The 15456-nt window shown below is 41.6% G+C and overlaps 1 protein-coding gene across 4 annotated transcripts in view; it reads left to right on the forward strand.

The window, feature by feature from the left end:
- Positions 1-15456, forward strand: part of OSMR (oncostatin M receptor) — a 64105-nt gene that overhangs the window by 31543 nt on the left and 17106 nt on the right. For all 4 annotated transcript variants that reach the window (XR_005724774.1, XM_040262364.1, XM_040262365.1 and 1 more), the window contains 6 exons: positions 347-518; positions 8364-8633; positions 9918-10041; positions 10575-10726; positions 12829-12971; positions 15104-15257. Coding sequence is in view for 3 of the 4 variants with exons in the window: in XM_040262364.1 (XP_040118298.1) it covers positions 347-518; positions 8364-8633; positions 9918-10041; positions 10575-10726; positions 12829-12971; positions 15104-15257 (1015 nt within the window). In the remaining variant the exon portion in view is untranslated. The remainder of the gene's footprint in view (positions 1-346; positions 519-8363; positions 8634-9917; positions 10042-10574; positions 10727-12828; positions 12972-15103; positions 15258-15456) is intronic.

The following is a 15456-nucleotide window of genomic DNA, read 5'->3' on the forward strand; positions in this document are numbered from 1 at the left end:
GCATGCTCTCGTGACCAGAACTGTGCGTACACCTTCTTTCTCTGATCTTTTCCCCTAAGACTCAAGTAGTGTCTGTTCTCTCTCTCTCACTTAGTTCATGTGATCCCCCTGGAACTGGAGGCCCAAAGAGATTGGGAGCCAAGTTTTCAATAGGCAGGAGGCTATTCCTTGCTGTTCCTTGCTGTACCATCAGAGCACAGGAGCTGGCTGACTGGCAACAGACTGAGCTTATCCATATCCTGGAGTTATAGTAGACTCTTAGGTGTGTGCTTTAGGATAAGTCCAGCCAAGCCATTTTTCAGGACTGCATAGCTATATGCTTCCAAGTTTTTCTCTTTATTTCTAGGAGAACTACAGCACCACTGTGAAGCGGAACCAAGTCCTGCACTGGAGCTGGGAATCTGAGCTCCCTTTGGAATGTGCCACACACTTTGTAAGAATGAGGACTATGGTGGATGATGCCAGGATTCCTGCACCCAGGTTCTGGAGTAACTGGAGTTCATGGGAGAAAGCAGATGGTAAGAAGTGAGGCTCTAAAAGAGTGAGGGGGTTTCCTATCTAATCTTTCTTGGGGATCAGTAGTCAAATGGTAGAAGTCCTTATTGAGGAACTCCAAGTAGACACCAGCATTATTTATATTTGGCTCCTATTGGATCTAAAAGGCATGGATATGAGACTTGCCACTGGGAGATAGAGGTCTCAGGATTTTAATATTCTTGCCTGGAAAATTCCATGGACAGATGAACTTGGCAGGCTACAGTCCATGGGGTCCACAAAGAGTCGGACATGATGGAGCACATATGCATTGGACCCAAAAAGCATGGATGTGAAACTTGCCACTGGGAGACAGATAGAGGTCTGAGGATTTTCCCTCTGAATTTATTCATTGAGATAATTATACAAATTCAGACAATGTAGGATTCATTTTCCATACGTTGAAGTATGTACATTATAGAATGCTAAGTGAACAAAGCAAAATATAAATTGTACATATATTTTTATTAGAACAACACAAAATGTGTATATAACTAGAGCAGAATTTGGGAAGCTTTTTTCATCAAGGACAAGATAGGAAACATTTTAGGTTTTACAACCCTACATTCTCTATCGGGGCTATTCAACTCCACCATTGTAGCATGGGAGCTGTCATAGGCAGTGTGTAAATGAATGGTTGTGTTCCTATAAAACTTCATTTACAAAAAGCAGATGGTGGCTGGAATTGGCCCATGGGCCATAGCTTGCCAACCCCTAATGTAGAGACAAGGGAGGGAAATATGGAAAACTGGAAGTAATTCTTCATTTGAGTAATGAATTCATGGGTAATTGTATTTTAAATATCTCTTAATTTTGGTTATTTTGTTGTAATTAAAATTTAGCATTCTTCACAATTTCGTATGCTTCAGCTAAGCTACAGGTTAGCTGTAAAGCAATGGCATCTGATGCCCTCAACTATATACCTTGATAGGTTATCTGAAATTCCTACCAAGAGAACCATTCCTTAGCTAAGTATTTATGCAAGTTTAACTCAGACCGATAACACTTTAACCCACAAGAGACCCAATGATTAGTTTAATACTAATAGAATAAAATCTGCTTCCTAGTTGCTGCTTTCAACACTATATGTATTTAGTTGTCACATCTCCCTTAGGAAATACATATAATTCTCATCCCTTTTTCACAGATGAGGAAGTGGAGGCACAATAGCTTTTTAAAAAAAAAAAAAAATTAAGGTCATCAGGCCACTAAGTGGTGGAGCCAGAATTCTAACCTGGAAAATCTAGCTCCATAGGCCATGCTCTTAACCATCACATCCTATTGCTGAGAGGCACACTTAGAGCAAAATAAAAAGAGAGATTAAAAAGATAGTAACAGAAAAAGGAAGAACAAGATTATCAGCAACTTTGGTACAATGGACGAGGTTTCTCAAGATTGTAACCTCCACACTAACCCCAAAATTGGTAGAAAAGCTGATTATGCCTGTAAAATTTTTATTAAATTGTACTTGATTTATAATATCATGTAAATTTCAGGTGAATAGCACAGTGATTCAGTTATACATTTATATGTATTTTTATCAGATTCTTTTCCCTTATAGGTTGTTCCCTGTGTATACTAGGTCTTTGTTGATTATCTGTTTTATACACAGTAATGTTTATATGTTAACTTGAAACTCCTAATTTATCCATTTCCTGTACTCTTCTTTCTCCTTTGGTATCCATATGTTGTTGTTTTGTTTTGTTTTCTGTATCTGTGAGTCTCTCTCTGTTTTGGAAATACGTTCATTTGTGTCATTATTTTTTCTTTTAGAGTCACATATAAGTGATAGCATATGTTATTTGTCTTTGTCTGGCTTTCTGCACTTAGTGTGATATTTGCTGCTGCTACTGCTGCTGCTGCTGCGAAGTCGCTTCAGTCATGTCCGACCTCATGAACAGCAGCCCACCAGGCTCCCCTGTCCATGGAATTCTCCAGGCAAGGATCCTGGAGTGGGTTGCCATTTCCTTCTCCAGTGATACTCTCTAGGTCCATCCATGGTGTGCAGATGGTGTTACTTCATTCTTTTTTATGGCTGAGTAAAATTATATATATATACACACACACCACATTTTCTTTATCCATCTCTCTGTTGATGGATATTTAGGTTGGTTCCATGCCTTGATATTTGTAAATAGGCCTACAGGGATCTTTTCAAATTGTGGATTTCTCTAGATATATGCCCAGGAGTGGGATTGCAGGATCATATAGTAGCTCTATTTTTAGTTTTTTAAGGAATCTCCGTATAGTTCTCTACAGTGGCTACACCACAGTGTTGGAGGGCTCCTATTTCTCCACACCCTCTCAGCATTTATTATTTATAACTTTTTGATGATGGCTGGTGTGAGGCAATACCTCATTGTAGTTTTTTTTCATTTGTATTGTAGTTTTGATTTGCATTTTTCTAATAATTGGTGATGTTGAGCATCTTTTCATGTGCTTTTTTGCCATCTGTTTGTCTTCTTTGGAGAAATGTCTATTTAGGTCTTCTGTCCATTTTTGATTGTCTTATTTGTTTTTTCATATTGAGCCATATGAACTATTTGTATATTTTGGAAATTAATCTCTTGATGGTTTCATCATTTGCAAATATTTTCTCCTCTTCTGTAGGTTGCCTTTTTCTTTTGTTTATGGTGTTCTTTGCTGTGGAAAAGCTTTTAAGTTTAATTGAGTCTATTTATTTATTTTTACTTCCATTACTCTAGGAGGCTGATCCAGAAAGATATTGCTGTGATTTATGTCAAAGTGTGTCTTGCCAATGTTTTCCTCTAGGAATGTTAGAGTATCTGGTCTTCACTTAGGTCTTTAATCCATCTTGAGTTTATTTGTGTGTATGGTGTTAGTTCAGTCGCTCAGTCATGTCCAACTCTTTGTGACCCCATGGACTGCAGCACGCAAGGCCTCCCTGTCCATCACCAACTCCCAGAGTTTACGCAAACTGATGTCCATTGAGTCAGTGATGCCACCCAACCATCTCATCCTCTGTCGTCCCCTTCTCCTCCTGCCTTCAATCTTTCCCAGCATCAGGGTCTTTTCAAATGAGTCAGCTCTCCACATCAGGTGACCAAAGTACTGGAGTTTCAACTTCAGGATCAGTCCTTCCAATGAATATTCAGGACTGATTTCCTTTAGGATAGACTGCTTGGATCTCCTTGCTGTCCAAGACTCTCAAGAGTCTTCTCCAACACCACAGTTCAAAAGCATCAATTCTTTGGTGCTCACCTTTCTTTATAGTCCAACTCTCAGATCCATATATGACTACTGGAAAAACCATAGCTTTAACTAGATGGACCTTTGTTGGCAAAGTAATGTCTATGCTTTTTAATACACTGTCTAGGTTGGTCATAACTTACCTTCCAAGGAGCAAGCATCTTTAATTTCATGGCTGCAGTCACCATCTGCAGTGATTTAGGAGCCCCAAGAAATAAAGTCTCTCACTGTTTCCACTGTTTCCCCATCTATTTGCCATGCAGTGATGGGACCAGATGCCATGATCTTCGTTTTCTGAATGTTGAGTTTTAAGCCAATTTTTTCACTCTCCTCTTTCACTTTCATCAAGAGGCTCTTTAGTTCTTCTTCACTTTCTGCCTTAAGTGTGGTGTCATCTGCATATCTGAGGTTATTGATATTTCTCCAGCAATATTGATTCCAGCTTTTGCTATATCCAGCCCAGCATTTCTCCTGATGTACCCTGCATATAAGTTAAATAAGCAGGGTGACAATATACAGCCTTGATGTGTTCCTTTCCTGATTTGGAACCAGTCTGTTGTTCCATGTCCAGTTCTAACTGTTGCTTCCTGACCTGCGTACAGATTTCTCAAGAGGCAGGTCAGGTGGTCTGGTATTCCCATCTCTTTCAGAATTTTCCACAGTTTATTGTGATCCAAACAGTCAAAGGCTTTGGCGCAGTTAATAAAGCAGATGTTTTTCTGGAACTCTTGCTGTTTCAGTGATCCAACAAATGTTGGTAGTTTGATCTTTGGTTCCTCTGCCTTTTCTAAATCCAGCTTGAACATCTGGGAATTCATGGTTCACGTACTGTTGAAGCCTGGCTTGGAGAATTTTGAGCGTTACATTACTAGTGTGTGAGATGAGTGCAATTGTGCAGTAGTTTGAGCATTCTTTGGCATTGCCTTTCTTTGGGATTGGAATGAAAACTGACCTTTTCCAGTCCTGTGGCCACTGCTGAGTTTTCCAAATTTGCTGACATATTGAGTGCAGCACTTTCACAGCATCATCTTTCAGGATTTGAAATAGCTCAACTGGAATTCCATCACCTCCACTACCTTTGTTCATGGTGATGCTTCCTAAGGCCCACTTGACTTCACATTCCAGGATGTCTGGCTCTAGATGAGTGATCACACCATCGTGATTATCTGGGTCATGAAAATCTTTTTTGTATAGTTCTTTGGTATATTCTTGCCACCTCTTCTCAATATCTTCTGCTTCTGTTAGGTTCATACCATTTCTGTCCTTTATTGTGCCCATCTTTGCATGAAAATTTCTATTGGTGTTTCTAATTTTCTTGAAGAGATCTCTAGTCTTTCCCATTCTGTTGTTTTCCTCTATTTCTTTGCATTGTTCACTTAGGAAGTCTTTCTTATCTCTCCTTGCTATTCTTTGGAACTCTGCATTCAAATGGGTATATCTTTCCTTTTCTCCTTTGCCTTTCACGTCTCTTCTTTTCTCAACTATTTCTAAGTCCTCCTTAGACAACCATTTTTCCCTTTTGCATTTCTTTTTCTTGGGGATGGTCTTGATCACTGCTTCCTGTACAGTATCACGAACCTCCGCCCATAGTTCTTCAGGCACTCTGGTTTTCAGATCTAGCCCCTTGAATCTATTTGTCATTTCCACGTATAGTCATAAGGGATTTGATTTAGGTCATACCTGAATGGGCTAGTAGTTTTCCCTACTTTCTTCAATTTAAGTGTGAATTTGGCAATAAGGAGTTCATGATCTGAGCCACAGTCAGCTCCCAGTCTTATTTTTGCTGGCTGTGTAGAGCTTCTCCATCTTTGACTGCAAAAAATATAATCAGTCTGATTTCAGTAATGACCATCTGGTAATGTCCATGTGTAAAGTCTTCTCTTGTGTTGTTTGAAGAGGGTGTTTTCTATGACCAGTGTATTCTCTTGGCAAAACTCTGTTAGCCTTTGCCCTGCTTCATTCTGTACTCCAAGGCCAACTTTGCCCATTACTCCAGGTATCTGTTGACTTTTTACTTTTTCATTCCAGGCCCCTGTAATGAAAAGGACATCTTTTGGGGGGGGTATTCTAGAAGGTCTTGTAGGTCTCCATAGAACTGTTCAACTTCAGCTTCTTCAGCATTTTTGGTTGGGGCATAGACTTGGATTACTGTGATATTGAATGGTCTATGTTGGAAATGAACAGAGATCATTCTGTCATTTTTGAGATTGCATCCAAGTACTGCATTTTAGACTCTTTTGTTGACTGTGATGGCTACTCCATTTCTTCTAAGGAATTCCTGCCCACAGTAGTAGATATAATGGTCACCTAAGTTAAATTCACCCATTCCAGTCCATATTACTTTGCTGATTCCTAAAATCTCAGTGTTCACTCTTGCCATCTCCTGTTTGACCACTTCCAAATTGCCTTGATCCATGGACCTAACATTCCAGGTTCTATGCAATATTGCTCTTTATAGCATCAGACTCTACTTCCATCACCAGTCCCATCCACAGCTGGGTGTCTTTTTTGCTTTGGCTCCATCCCTTCATTCTTTCTGGAGTTATTTCTCCACTCTTCTCCAGTAGCATACTGGGCACCTACCGACCTGGGGAGTTCATCTTTCAGTGTTCTTTTTCTTTTCATACTGTTCTGGGGACTGGGGAAACAGGCACAGACAGAAACTTGTACACACCAGGACCCAGGAGAAAGGCGCAGTGACCCCACAAGAGACTGACCCAGACTTGCCCGTGAGTGTCCAGGAGTCTCTGGCGGAGGCGTGGGTCAGCAGTGGCCTGCTGCAGGCTTCGGGGCACTGAGTGTAGCAGTGCCTGCGTGGAACCTTTTGAAGGAGGTCACCATTATCTTCATTACTTCCACCAGAGTCTGACCTCAGGTCAAGTAACAGGGACAGAACACAGCCCTGCCCTTCAATAGAAAATTGTATTAAAGATTTACTGAGCATGGGCCCACCCATCAGAACAAGTTTCCCCCTCAGTCAGTCTCTCCCATCAGGAAGCTTCCATAAGCCTCTTATCCTTCTCCATCAGAGTACAGACAGATTGAAAACCACAATCACAGAAAACTAACCAATCTGATCACATGGACCACAGCCTTGTCTAACTCAATGAAACTATGAGCCAGGCCATGTAAGGCCATCCACGATGGATGGGTCATGGTGGAGAGTTCTAACAAAACGTGATCCACTGGAGAAGGGAATGGCAAACCACTTCAGTATTCCTTGCCTTGAGAACCCCATGAACAGTATGAAAACAGTATGAATGAGTTAAAACAGAGAATGTTTTAATTTCGTTGTTTTACATGTAGCTGTCCAGTTTTCTCAGTACTGCTTATTGAAGAGACTGTTTTTTCTCTATTGTATTTTCTTGCCTCCTTTGTCATAGATTAATTGACCATAGGTGAGTGGGTTTATTTCTGGGCTTTAGATCCTGTTCCATTGATCTGTGTTTCTGTTTTTGTGCCAGTGACATACTGTGCTAATTACTATAGCTTTGTAGTATAATCTGAAGGCAGGGAGCCTGTTTCCTCCAGCTCCTCTTTTCTGTCTTAAGACTGCTCTGGCTATTCAGGGTCTTTTGTGTTTCCACACAATTTTTTTTTTGTTCTAATTCTGTGAAAGATGCCATTGGTAATTTGATAGGGATTGAATTGGATCTGTAGATTGCCTTGGGTGGTGTGGTCATTTTGACAATACTGATTCTTCCAATCTCAGAACAGGGTGTATCTTTTCATCTGCTCCTGTCTTCTTTGATTTCTTTCAAGGCTGATTATTCCTAATCCCCAAAGCACTGGCTCTCAACTGGTTGCACATAGAATCACCTGGGGACCTTAAAACAAAACCCTACCCCTCAGGCCACTCCACTTGGGTGACCTCAGTGATGGCAATTTTAGAGCTCTGGTGGGCCAGAAGCCAAACTGAAGGGCATGAGGTGATCAGAGGGTGATGACAGCTTAGTGATAGACAGAGGCAGCTCCTTGGGGAGTGGAGGAGCGAGTGGAGAGGAGATGGGATGCAGGGATGGGGGATGATGAGTGGGATATAGAGAAAGAAGACGGAAGTGAAAGGAGATACTTGGGTGACTGGCATCTGAGAAGCTGGAAGAGGAGTGATTTACAGGATGATTTAGAGCTTATGAGGGACACATGGCTTGGGAGCTGGGAAGAAGCTGGTGGGTGTGAATGTGGCTTTGCCACTTGCAGGGTGAGCGAACTTGAGGTCAATCCTGCCTGTCCCATTGCTGTAAGGTGATAAGGATGACAAGAGAGAAAATACATAAGCCCTGAACATGGAACCTCCTACCTGGCTAGCATCAGTAGAGAGCAGCTACTGCTGCCTGGAAACCAGCCGATCACCAGCAATAATAGGGTCATTCACAGGACCACAGGGCGACAGTCACCGTGCTGTCTCAGCAGTGAAAGCTGGAGCAGTGATGTTCCCGTGACGATAAGAGTGATGGTACACAGGACTTTTTTGCACACAACAAAGTTTATAGATTTTTAGGTTCCTATTTTCTCCAGGAGGTAGAAAAAGCTAAGGTTATCTGTTGAGAGTGAGACAGAAGGGGATTGGTTTGAATTTGAGCCCCAGCCTCACTGAGCTGTCTTCTCGTATCTTGCAGCCCAGAATTCACTTGGAGATCATCCATTGTACGTTTTCCCTAAAGATAAGCTGGTGGAAGAGGGCTCCGATGTCACCATTTGTTACATTTCTAAGAACCATCAAGATAACATATCCTGTTATTTGGAAGATGAACTGACATATGGAAAACAACTTGATCAAAATGTATGGGCATTCGAGCTGAAGAACGTTTCTTTCCATAGGAAAACTGGGACCAATTTCTATTGTAAGGGCCAAGGTGTTCCAGAGGGCGTCATTCTTTTTGTCTCAAGTGAGTGGACCCATTCTCTGTGACCCCCTCTTCCCATTTCCCGTGGAAGAGATCAAATCTTCTTTCCCAGAAGAAAGATTTCTACTTGTGGCCTCAGTTGACTTTTGTTTTCCAAGCCTTCTGGGAGAGTCTCTGTCAGAGATATTCTGAAGCCATACTTGTTGGATTTCCTGTTGTTTTCTTGAGCTTACTGAAATTTTATTCTTAGAAAATCGAGTGATAAAAAGGAGAAAGTTCAGGTCATGACCTGGACCACTGAGAAAATATCCTGTTTTGTGTCAGCCATGCTGGTATGACCACAGGATGGCGGGGCGGGGCAGGGAGGAGAGAGGCTGCGGGCTGGATGGCCGGGAGAGGCGGCCAAGGTCGTGGTTGGAAGACCTGGGTTTGACTCTTCTTCCCGTGGCTGGGTGCTCCGTCTTGGCCAAGCTTCCCCCTCTGTGAGCTGGTCTAGTAATGGTTGTTGTGAGGATCACAGGAACACGGGCAGGGCTGTATGATCAACAGCCGCACACACAGGACTTCAGCAGATGAGGCCTTTACTGCCCTTCACTGGGTGGTGAAGGGGAGAGGAGGCAGCCTTGCACCTCTCTCGCCGATCGTGGATGCCCCCTCCCCGACCTGCCGTGGCCTCCTGTGTTGTCTTGCAGGCTCCGCCCTCCCCCTCAGAGTGGGGCGGCACGTGCATCTCCTCCCTCCCTGCTTTCCCTGCCACAGACCACCTCCAGTCTCCTGGACGCTTGCTCACCCATACTCCTTGTGTGTCCTCTGAGAACAGCGGTGCCTCGGGGACTTGGAGATGCCGCACGTACGTTCCTTAGAACTCTCAGCCTTCAGCTGCTGAACTTAGCAGGTTCCGCAGATCTGGCTTCCTGGCCTCCCAAGCACAGCCCAGGCTCTCGAAGCCACAGCATCCAGCACGAAACACCAGGCAACACTGACTCCATTCATTCATCACTTGGCTCATTTTGTCTGCATGTCGGCAGACTGCTGAGGGCTCACTGGCCAGCTCTGGGGCTACCAGTGCAGACCTCATACAGTCACTCCCGCTGTCCCTGGTGACATCCCAGCAAAGCCCCAGGGAAGGAAGGAGAAGGGGCCAAGGTGAGGTGCCCGAATGTGACTTTCTGGAGCTGCTGATGCGCTGGCCTGTGTTGAAGTAAACCTTTCATTGTTCAGAGCAACTCTGTGGCCTCAGATCCCAAAGAGGGCTTTCCATTTCATTTGTATTTCAACAACGGGCTTCTGCTCAGCGTTTCATCTGCCTTTTCTTTGTGTGGACAGAAGTGCTTGAAGAGCCCAAGGACTTTTCTTGTGAAACCTGGGACCTGAAGAGTGTGACCTGTACTTGGGATCCCGGGCGTGACACTGGCTTGATTCAACTGCCTTCCTACACTTTATTTGAATCGTAAGTGAGCTCTGGTTACATTAGTGACAGATTCTCCCTTGTTTGAGGTGCTTGTGACAACATATCAAAAATTTTCAACAGCTATTTTCAGACAACCTTGCCAGGGTCAGGAAGAAATCCTTAAGGGGTCACAGGTATATAATACTTTCTATCCAAGTTTTGTGAAAGGAAAATGGAGCATAAAATTAATAAGACCATTAGTTGTGGATCTTGATGTGAAATAACTCCATATGGTGATCTAGATCTACCAAATTTCTAACTTTTTAAGAGTACCCAAAGTAGTAAACTAAGGAAAGTTTTCACAGCCCACTAGGGGAAGTCAGCAATTCATCCTTACATATTTAACCACATAAATCAAGTTTTTTGAAACAGTATTTTCATCGTCAGTATTTGCTGGTGATGGATCGATGCTGTTGTGTGGAACATAGTTTGAAAGCCACTGAACGTGTCCCCCAAGGGATTCAGGGACACACATCTGTGTTGACAAAAGTGTAAACCCTGAAATTGTTGTGTGTGTGTGTTTTGTTTTTAAGATTTTCCGGGAAAAAGACACTTTGTAAACACAGAAACCGGTGTGATTGGCAAGTAACTCAAGACTCACAAGAAGTGTATAACTTTACACTCGTGGCTGAAAACTACTTTAGAAAAAGAAGTGTCAGTATTCTTTTTAACCTGATCCATGGAGGTGAGACTTGAGTGTAGCTCACTGTGGTCACTGGCATAGCTTTGCTTGACACACTGTGTGATCGAGTCAACGTGCTGGAGATTTCTGCCTAGTTCCCAGCCTAAGTGAAAGTCTTAGTTTGTAACTACTGTTCACGCCACGCTTCTCCTCATGGGTGCATGCATGACCCGTGGTCCCCATTATTTGTTTGTGTTGATAATGTAATGAACGCCAAGGAGCTTACCTCCAGTTCAGACTAGAAATCTAACAATGACTTACGTCGTCTCCCGTCCCACAGCCCCCGTCCCGCTCCTTCCACTGCGGAAATGGCACGTTTATTTTGTGTGTGCTTGTATTTTGTTTTAATGCATACCAGAGACATTAAGCTATATGTAATAATCCTAGTAATTGTTTTATATAGTATTAAATTGCTAACACTTACTCATATTATCCAGGGGTGTTGTAGTCCATTTATTTTCACTGCTATAAACTATTTCATTATGTAAATATACAGTATTTTATTCATACATCTCCTTTGATGGGTTTTCAGATTGTCTCAAGGTTTATGCTCTTGGATACAGTGTTAATAAGAGCATTTTGATATATATATATATATCCAGTAAACACCTATAATTTTTTGTTTTTTGGTTTTTTTTTGAGCATATACCTATACCTAAGAGTAGAATTGATGAGGACTCAGAAAATGTAAATGCTCAACTTATAAGATAATGCCAAATTCATTTCCAAAGTGGTTGTAGCAGTGTATTCTCTCCAAATTGGTGTTGTCGTCCTTTTCATTTTTGCCAGTTGAATGAATGGAAAATGGTATTTGTGATGGTTCTGCCTGCACATCTCTGAAGCTGCGTGTCTCTGTCTATGTTTTGATTATACCCCCTCCTCTTTTATGAAATGCAGAATCTTTAATCATGCTGTTCATTTATTCTGGAATGCTTGTCCTTCTTTTACCTTCTTAATTCTACACATCATTTACATTTCAATTTAATTATCACTTCAGTCAGTCAGCTAACTACAGGGTGATGCCAATCCAGCAGGCACTTCGGATCCAGCTGTGAACAGGAATGAGTAATTGCCCCTAATGAGTATATGTGCTAGTGTGTGCTGGGGGAGAGGGTGGAGGGGGTGCGGTGTGGAGACACGCAGTAAATATATAAACAAGTTAATAGCGTAACTCCAAGCATTACTAAGTCCTGTGAAGAAGATAAATTGAGGTAGGAGGGTAGAGAATGCCTGGGGTGCTGCTTCAGCTGGGATGAGGGCGCTGAAGGTGGAGAGGCAGGAGACCTCTAGGGCATTTGGAGCGAAGGGAATGGATTAGAAAAGCTCTTGGGATGGGAGCAGGCTCTGGGTGTTTCAGGGACAGAAAGAACGTCCTGTGTCTCTCCTGTGAGAGAAAGGAGATTGGAGTGGTGGGCAATGGCCAGGTCACACAGCAGCTCTGGAACGGGGTAAGATGGAAGCTGTTTTTATTTCAGATATTCAATTGATATTTTTCAGTTCTAAAATTTCCATTTAATTCCTTTTTAAAAACTATTTTTTTTCCTCCACTGAGAAGTGTTTTCCTTCTATTCATTTCAGGTACATTTACTTTTACCTCACAGATCTGTTTTAAAGTCTTTATCTAATCGTTGTAGCTTCAAGGGAGTCATCTTGATGCATGAGTTGATATCTGTTGACTGACTTTTCCCTTTGAAATTGGTGGCATTTTCTGTTTTTTGGTTTGGTTTTGTATGTCAAATGATTTTGGATTGTATTCTTGCCATTGTTACTTTGGTTAGACTCTGGATTCTGTTATATCCTCTTTGATGGGTCACTTCTCCAAGTTTCGACTCCCCTTACGTTCTTCCCTGCTTTTGTTTAATTTTAAGAGTCCTCAGTTTCTTTTTATATTTTTCCCCTAGTTTCTAATATAATCAATGAGAGAGAAAGGCTGTAGTTGGCTTACTCTATACTTAGCCGCAAGTCTGGTTTTATTTGTCATTTTCTCAAAAATAAGCAAAAATACTTATTGGGTAAAACATTGAAAAAATGAAGTGCCTATTTACCAAAGTCTTTTTGGATCTATGCTTGAGTTTTTTGTTTTTTTTTTTAATTTATTTTGGCAGTTCATCCCATGGCTCCCTATAACTTATTCCCTAAACATGTCAGTGCTACAAATGCCAGCATGACCTGGAAGGTATCCTCCATAGGACACAATTCTGCACTTTTGTGTCAGCTTCAGCTCCTTGGTGAAGGAAAAGTGATACAAGTAAGAGCTTACCTTTCTATTCTCGAAAATTTCTTTATGTCTAAACAGAGAATAGTGCATATAAAATCTCTTGAAATTTTTATTTCTGTGTGGGTTCAAATGGAAGGGATCATCTGTTTACAAGGAGGACTATTACTCAACCACTAAAAGGAATGAAAGTGGGTCATTTGTAGATACATGGATGAACCAGTCTGTCATACAGAGTGAAGTGAGTCAGAAATGGGAAAACAATGATCATATATGAATGCATAATGTGGAATCTAGAAAATGGTGCAGATGAGCCTATTTCCAGGGCAGAAATAGAGATGCAGACGTAGAGAATGGACATGCGAACATGGGGGTGAGGGGAAGGAGGAGTGGAATGATTTGGGAGACTGGGATTGACGTATATACCCTACCATGTATTAGGTTGGTGCAAAAGTAATCATGGTTTTGCACTGTTGAATTTTACTGTTTGATATTAGAATACCTTCTTAAATAAATGTGGTTATGATATGCATCATTTTAATGGGCACTTCTCACTTTATGTTTTTTGCTAATGACTTATGACTTGCTATTTATTTTATATTTATTTTAGACTAGGGAAATGATGTTAGACAAAAAGCAAATTCAAGCGATTTTCTTGCTGCTGCTGCTAAGTCGCTTCAGTCTTATTAGAGTTCAAAATGAACCATAAATCAGCAGAGGCAACTTGCAACATCAACAACACATTTGGCCCAGGAACTGCTAACGAGTCGATAGCACAGTAGTGGTTCAAGAAGTTTTGCAAAGGAGACAAGAGCCTTGAAGATGAGGAGTGCAGTGACTGGCCATCAGAAATTGTCAATGACCAATTGAGAGGATCATTTTACAACTACAGGAGAAGTTGCCAAAGAGCTCAGTGCTGACCATTCTATGGTAATTCAATATTTGAAGCAAATTGGAAAAGTGAAAAATCTCCATAAGTGGGTGCCTCATTAACTGACCAGAAATCACAAAAATCATCATTTTAAAGTGTCATCATTTCTTATTTTATGCAAAAACAATTAACCATTTCTTGATCGGATTTTGATGTGTGATGAAAAGTGGATTTTATATGACAGCTGGTGATGACCAGCTCAGTGGTTGGACCTGGAAGAAGGTTCAAAGCCCTTCCCAAAGCCGAACTTGCACCAAAAGAAGCTCATGGTCACTGTTTGATGGTCTGCTGCCTGTCTGATCCACTATAGCTTTCTGAATCCTGGCAAAACCATTACATCTGAGAAATATGCTCAGCAAATCAATGGGATGCACTAAGAACTGCAGTTCCTGGCACTGGTCAACAGGACAGTCCCGGTTCTTCTGCACGACAATGTCTGAATGGACATTGCACAGCCAGGGCTTCAGAAGTTGAATGAACTGGGCTCTGAAGCTTTGCCTCATGCCCTGTGTTCACCTGACCTTTCACCAACCAACTACCACTTCTTCAAGCATCTCAACAGTGTTTTGCAGAGAAAATGCTTCCACAACCAGCAGGAGGCAGAAAAGGCTTTCCAAGAGTTTGATGAATCCCAAAGCACAGATTTTACAGTACAGGAATAAACCAACTTATTTCTTAATGGCAAAAATATATGGATTGTAATGGTTCCTGTTTTGCTTAACAAATACGTGTTTGAGCCTAGTTATAATGATTTAAAATTCATGGTCTGAAACCACAGTTACTTCTTCACCAACCTATATAAAATGACTAGTGAGAAGCTGCTATATAGCACAGGAAGCTCAGCTTGGTGCTCTGTGATAACCAAGAAAGGTGGGATGATATGAGGTGGGAGGGAGGTCCTAAGGGAGGGGATATACGTGTGTGTGTGTGTTTCTCTCTCTCTCTCTATATATATATATATATATATAAAATGTATATATATAGATGATTCATTTCATTGTACAGCAGAAACTAACACATTGTAAAGCGATTCTATTCCAATTAAAAAAACAAAGGTCCAGGAAATCAACCATGAACCTCTAGAATTTAGAGATATTTTTCCTCAGAGAACTAGTTGTACTCCAGGTCTCGATGGTCCCTGTGTGATTTGGCTTTACAATAAAGTGTGCTCACCGGCACTTCTGTCTTCTTCCTCCTCACCTCATCTTTTTTTTTTTTTTTTTTTTAAATCAAGCAACACAATATCTCCGTCAGAATGAATGGTGAGTACCTCTTAAGTGAACTGAAGCCAGACACAGAATATATGGCCCGTGTACGTTGCGCTTATGCCGACCACTTCTGGAAATGGAGTGAATTGATTAGCCAAAACTTCACCACAGCTGAAGCTGGTACGTTTGGCTCCCTGACATCCCAAGAATCTAAACTGACTGAGGGGAGATGGGTGGACTTCCCTGAGAACTTCTGCTTGTACCAAAAACTCAGGGGAAAGTATTACAGCAGAGGATGAGTACTATCTTAAAAAAAAAAAAAAAGTGAATTTAATGCCTAACGAAGTGTGGGTAGGAAGACATGTACGTCAGACATTTA

The sequence above is a fragment of the Oryx dammah genome, unplaced genomic scaffold, assembly GCF_014754425.2.
Source record: "Oryx dammah isolate SB20612 unplaced genomic scaffold, SCBI_Odam_1.1 HiC_scaffold_20, whole genome shotgun sequence".
Taxonomy (NCBI): Eukaryota; Metazoa; Chordata; class Mammalia; order Artiodactyla; family Bovidae; genus Oryx; species Oryx dammah.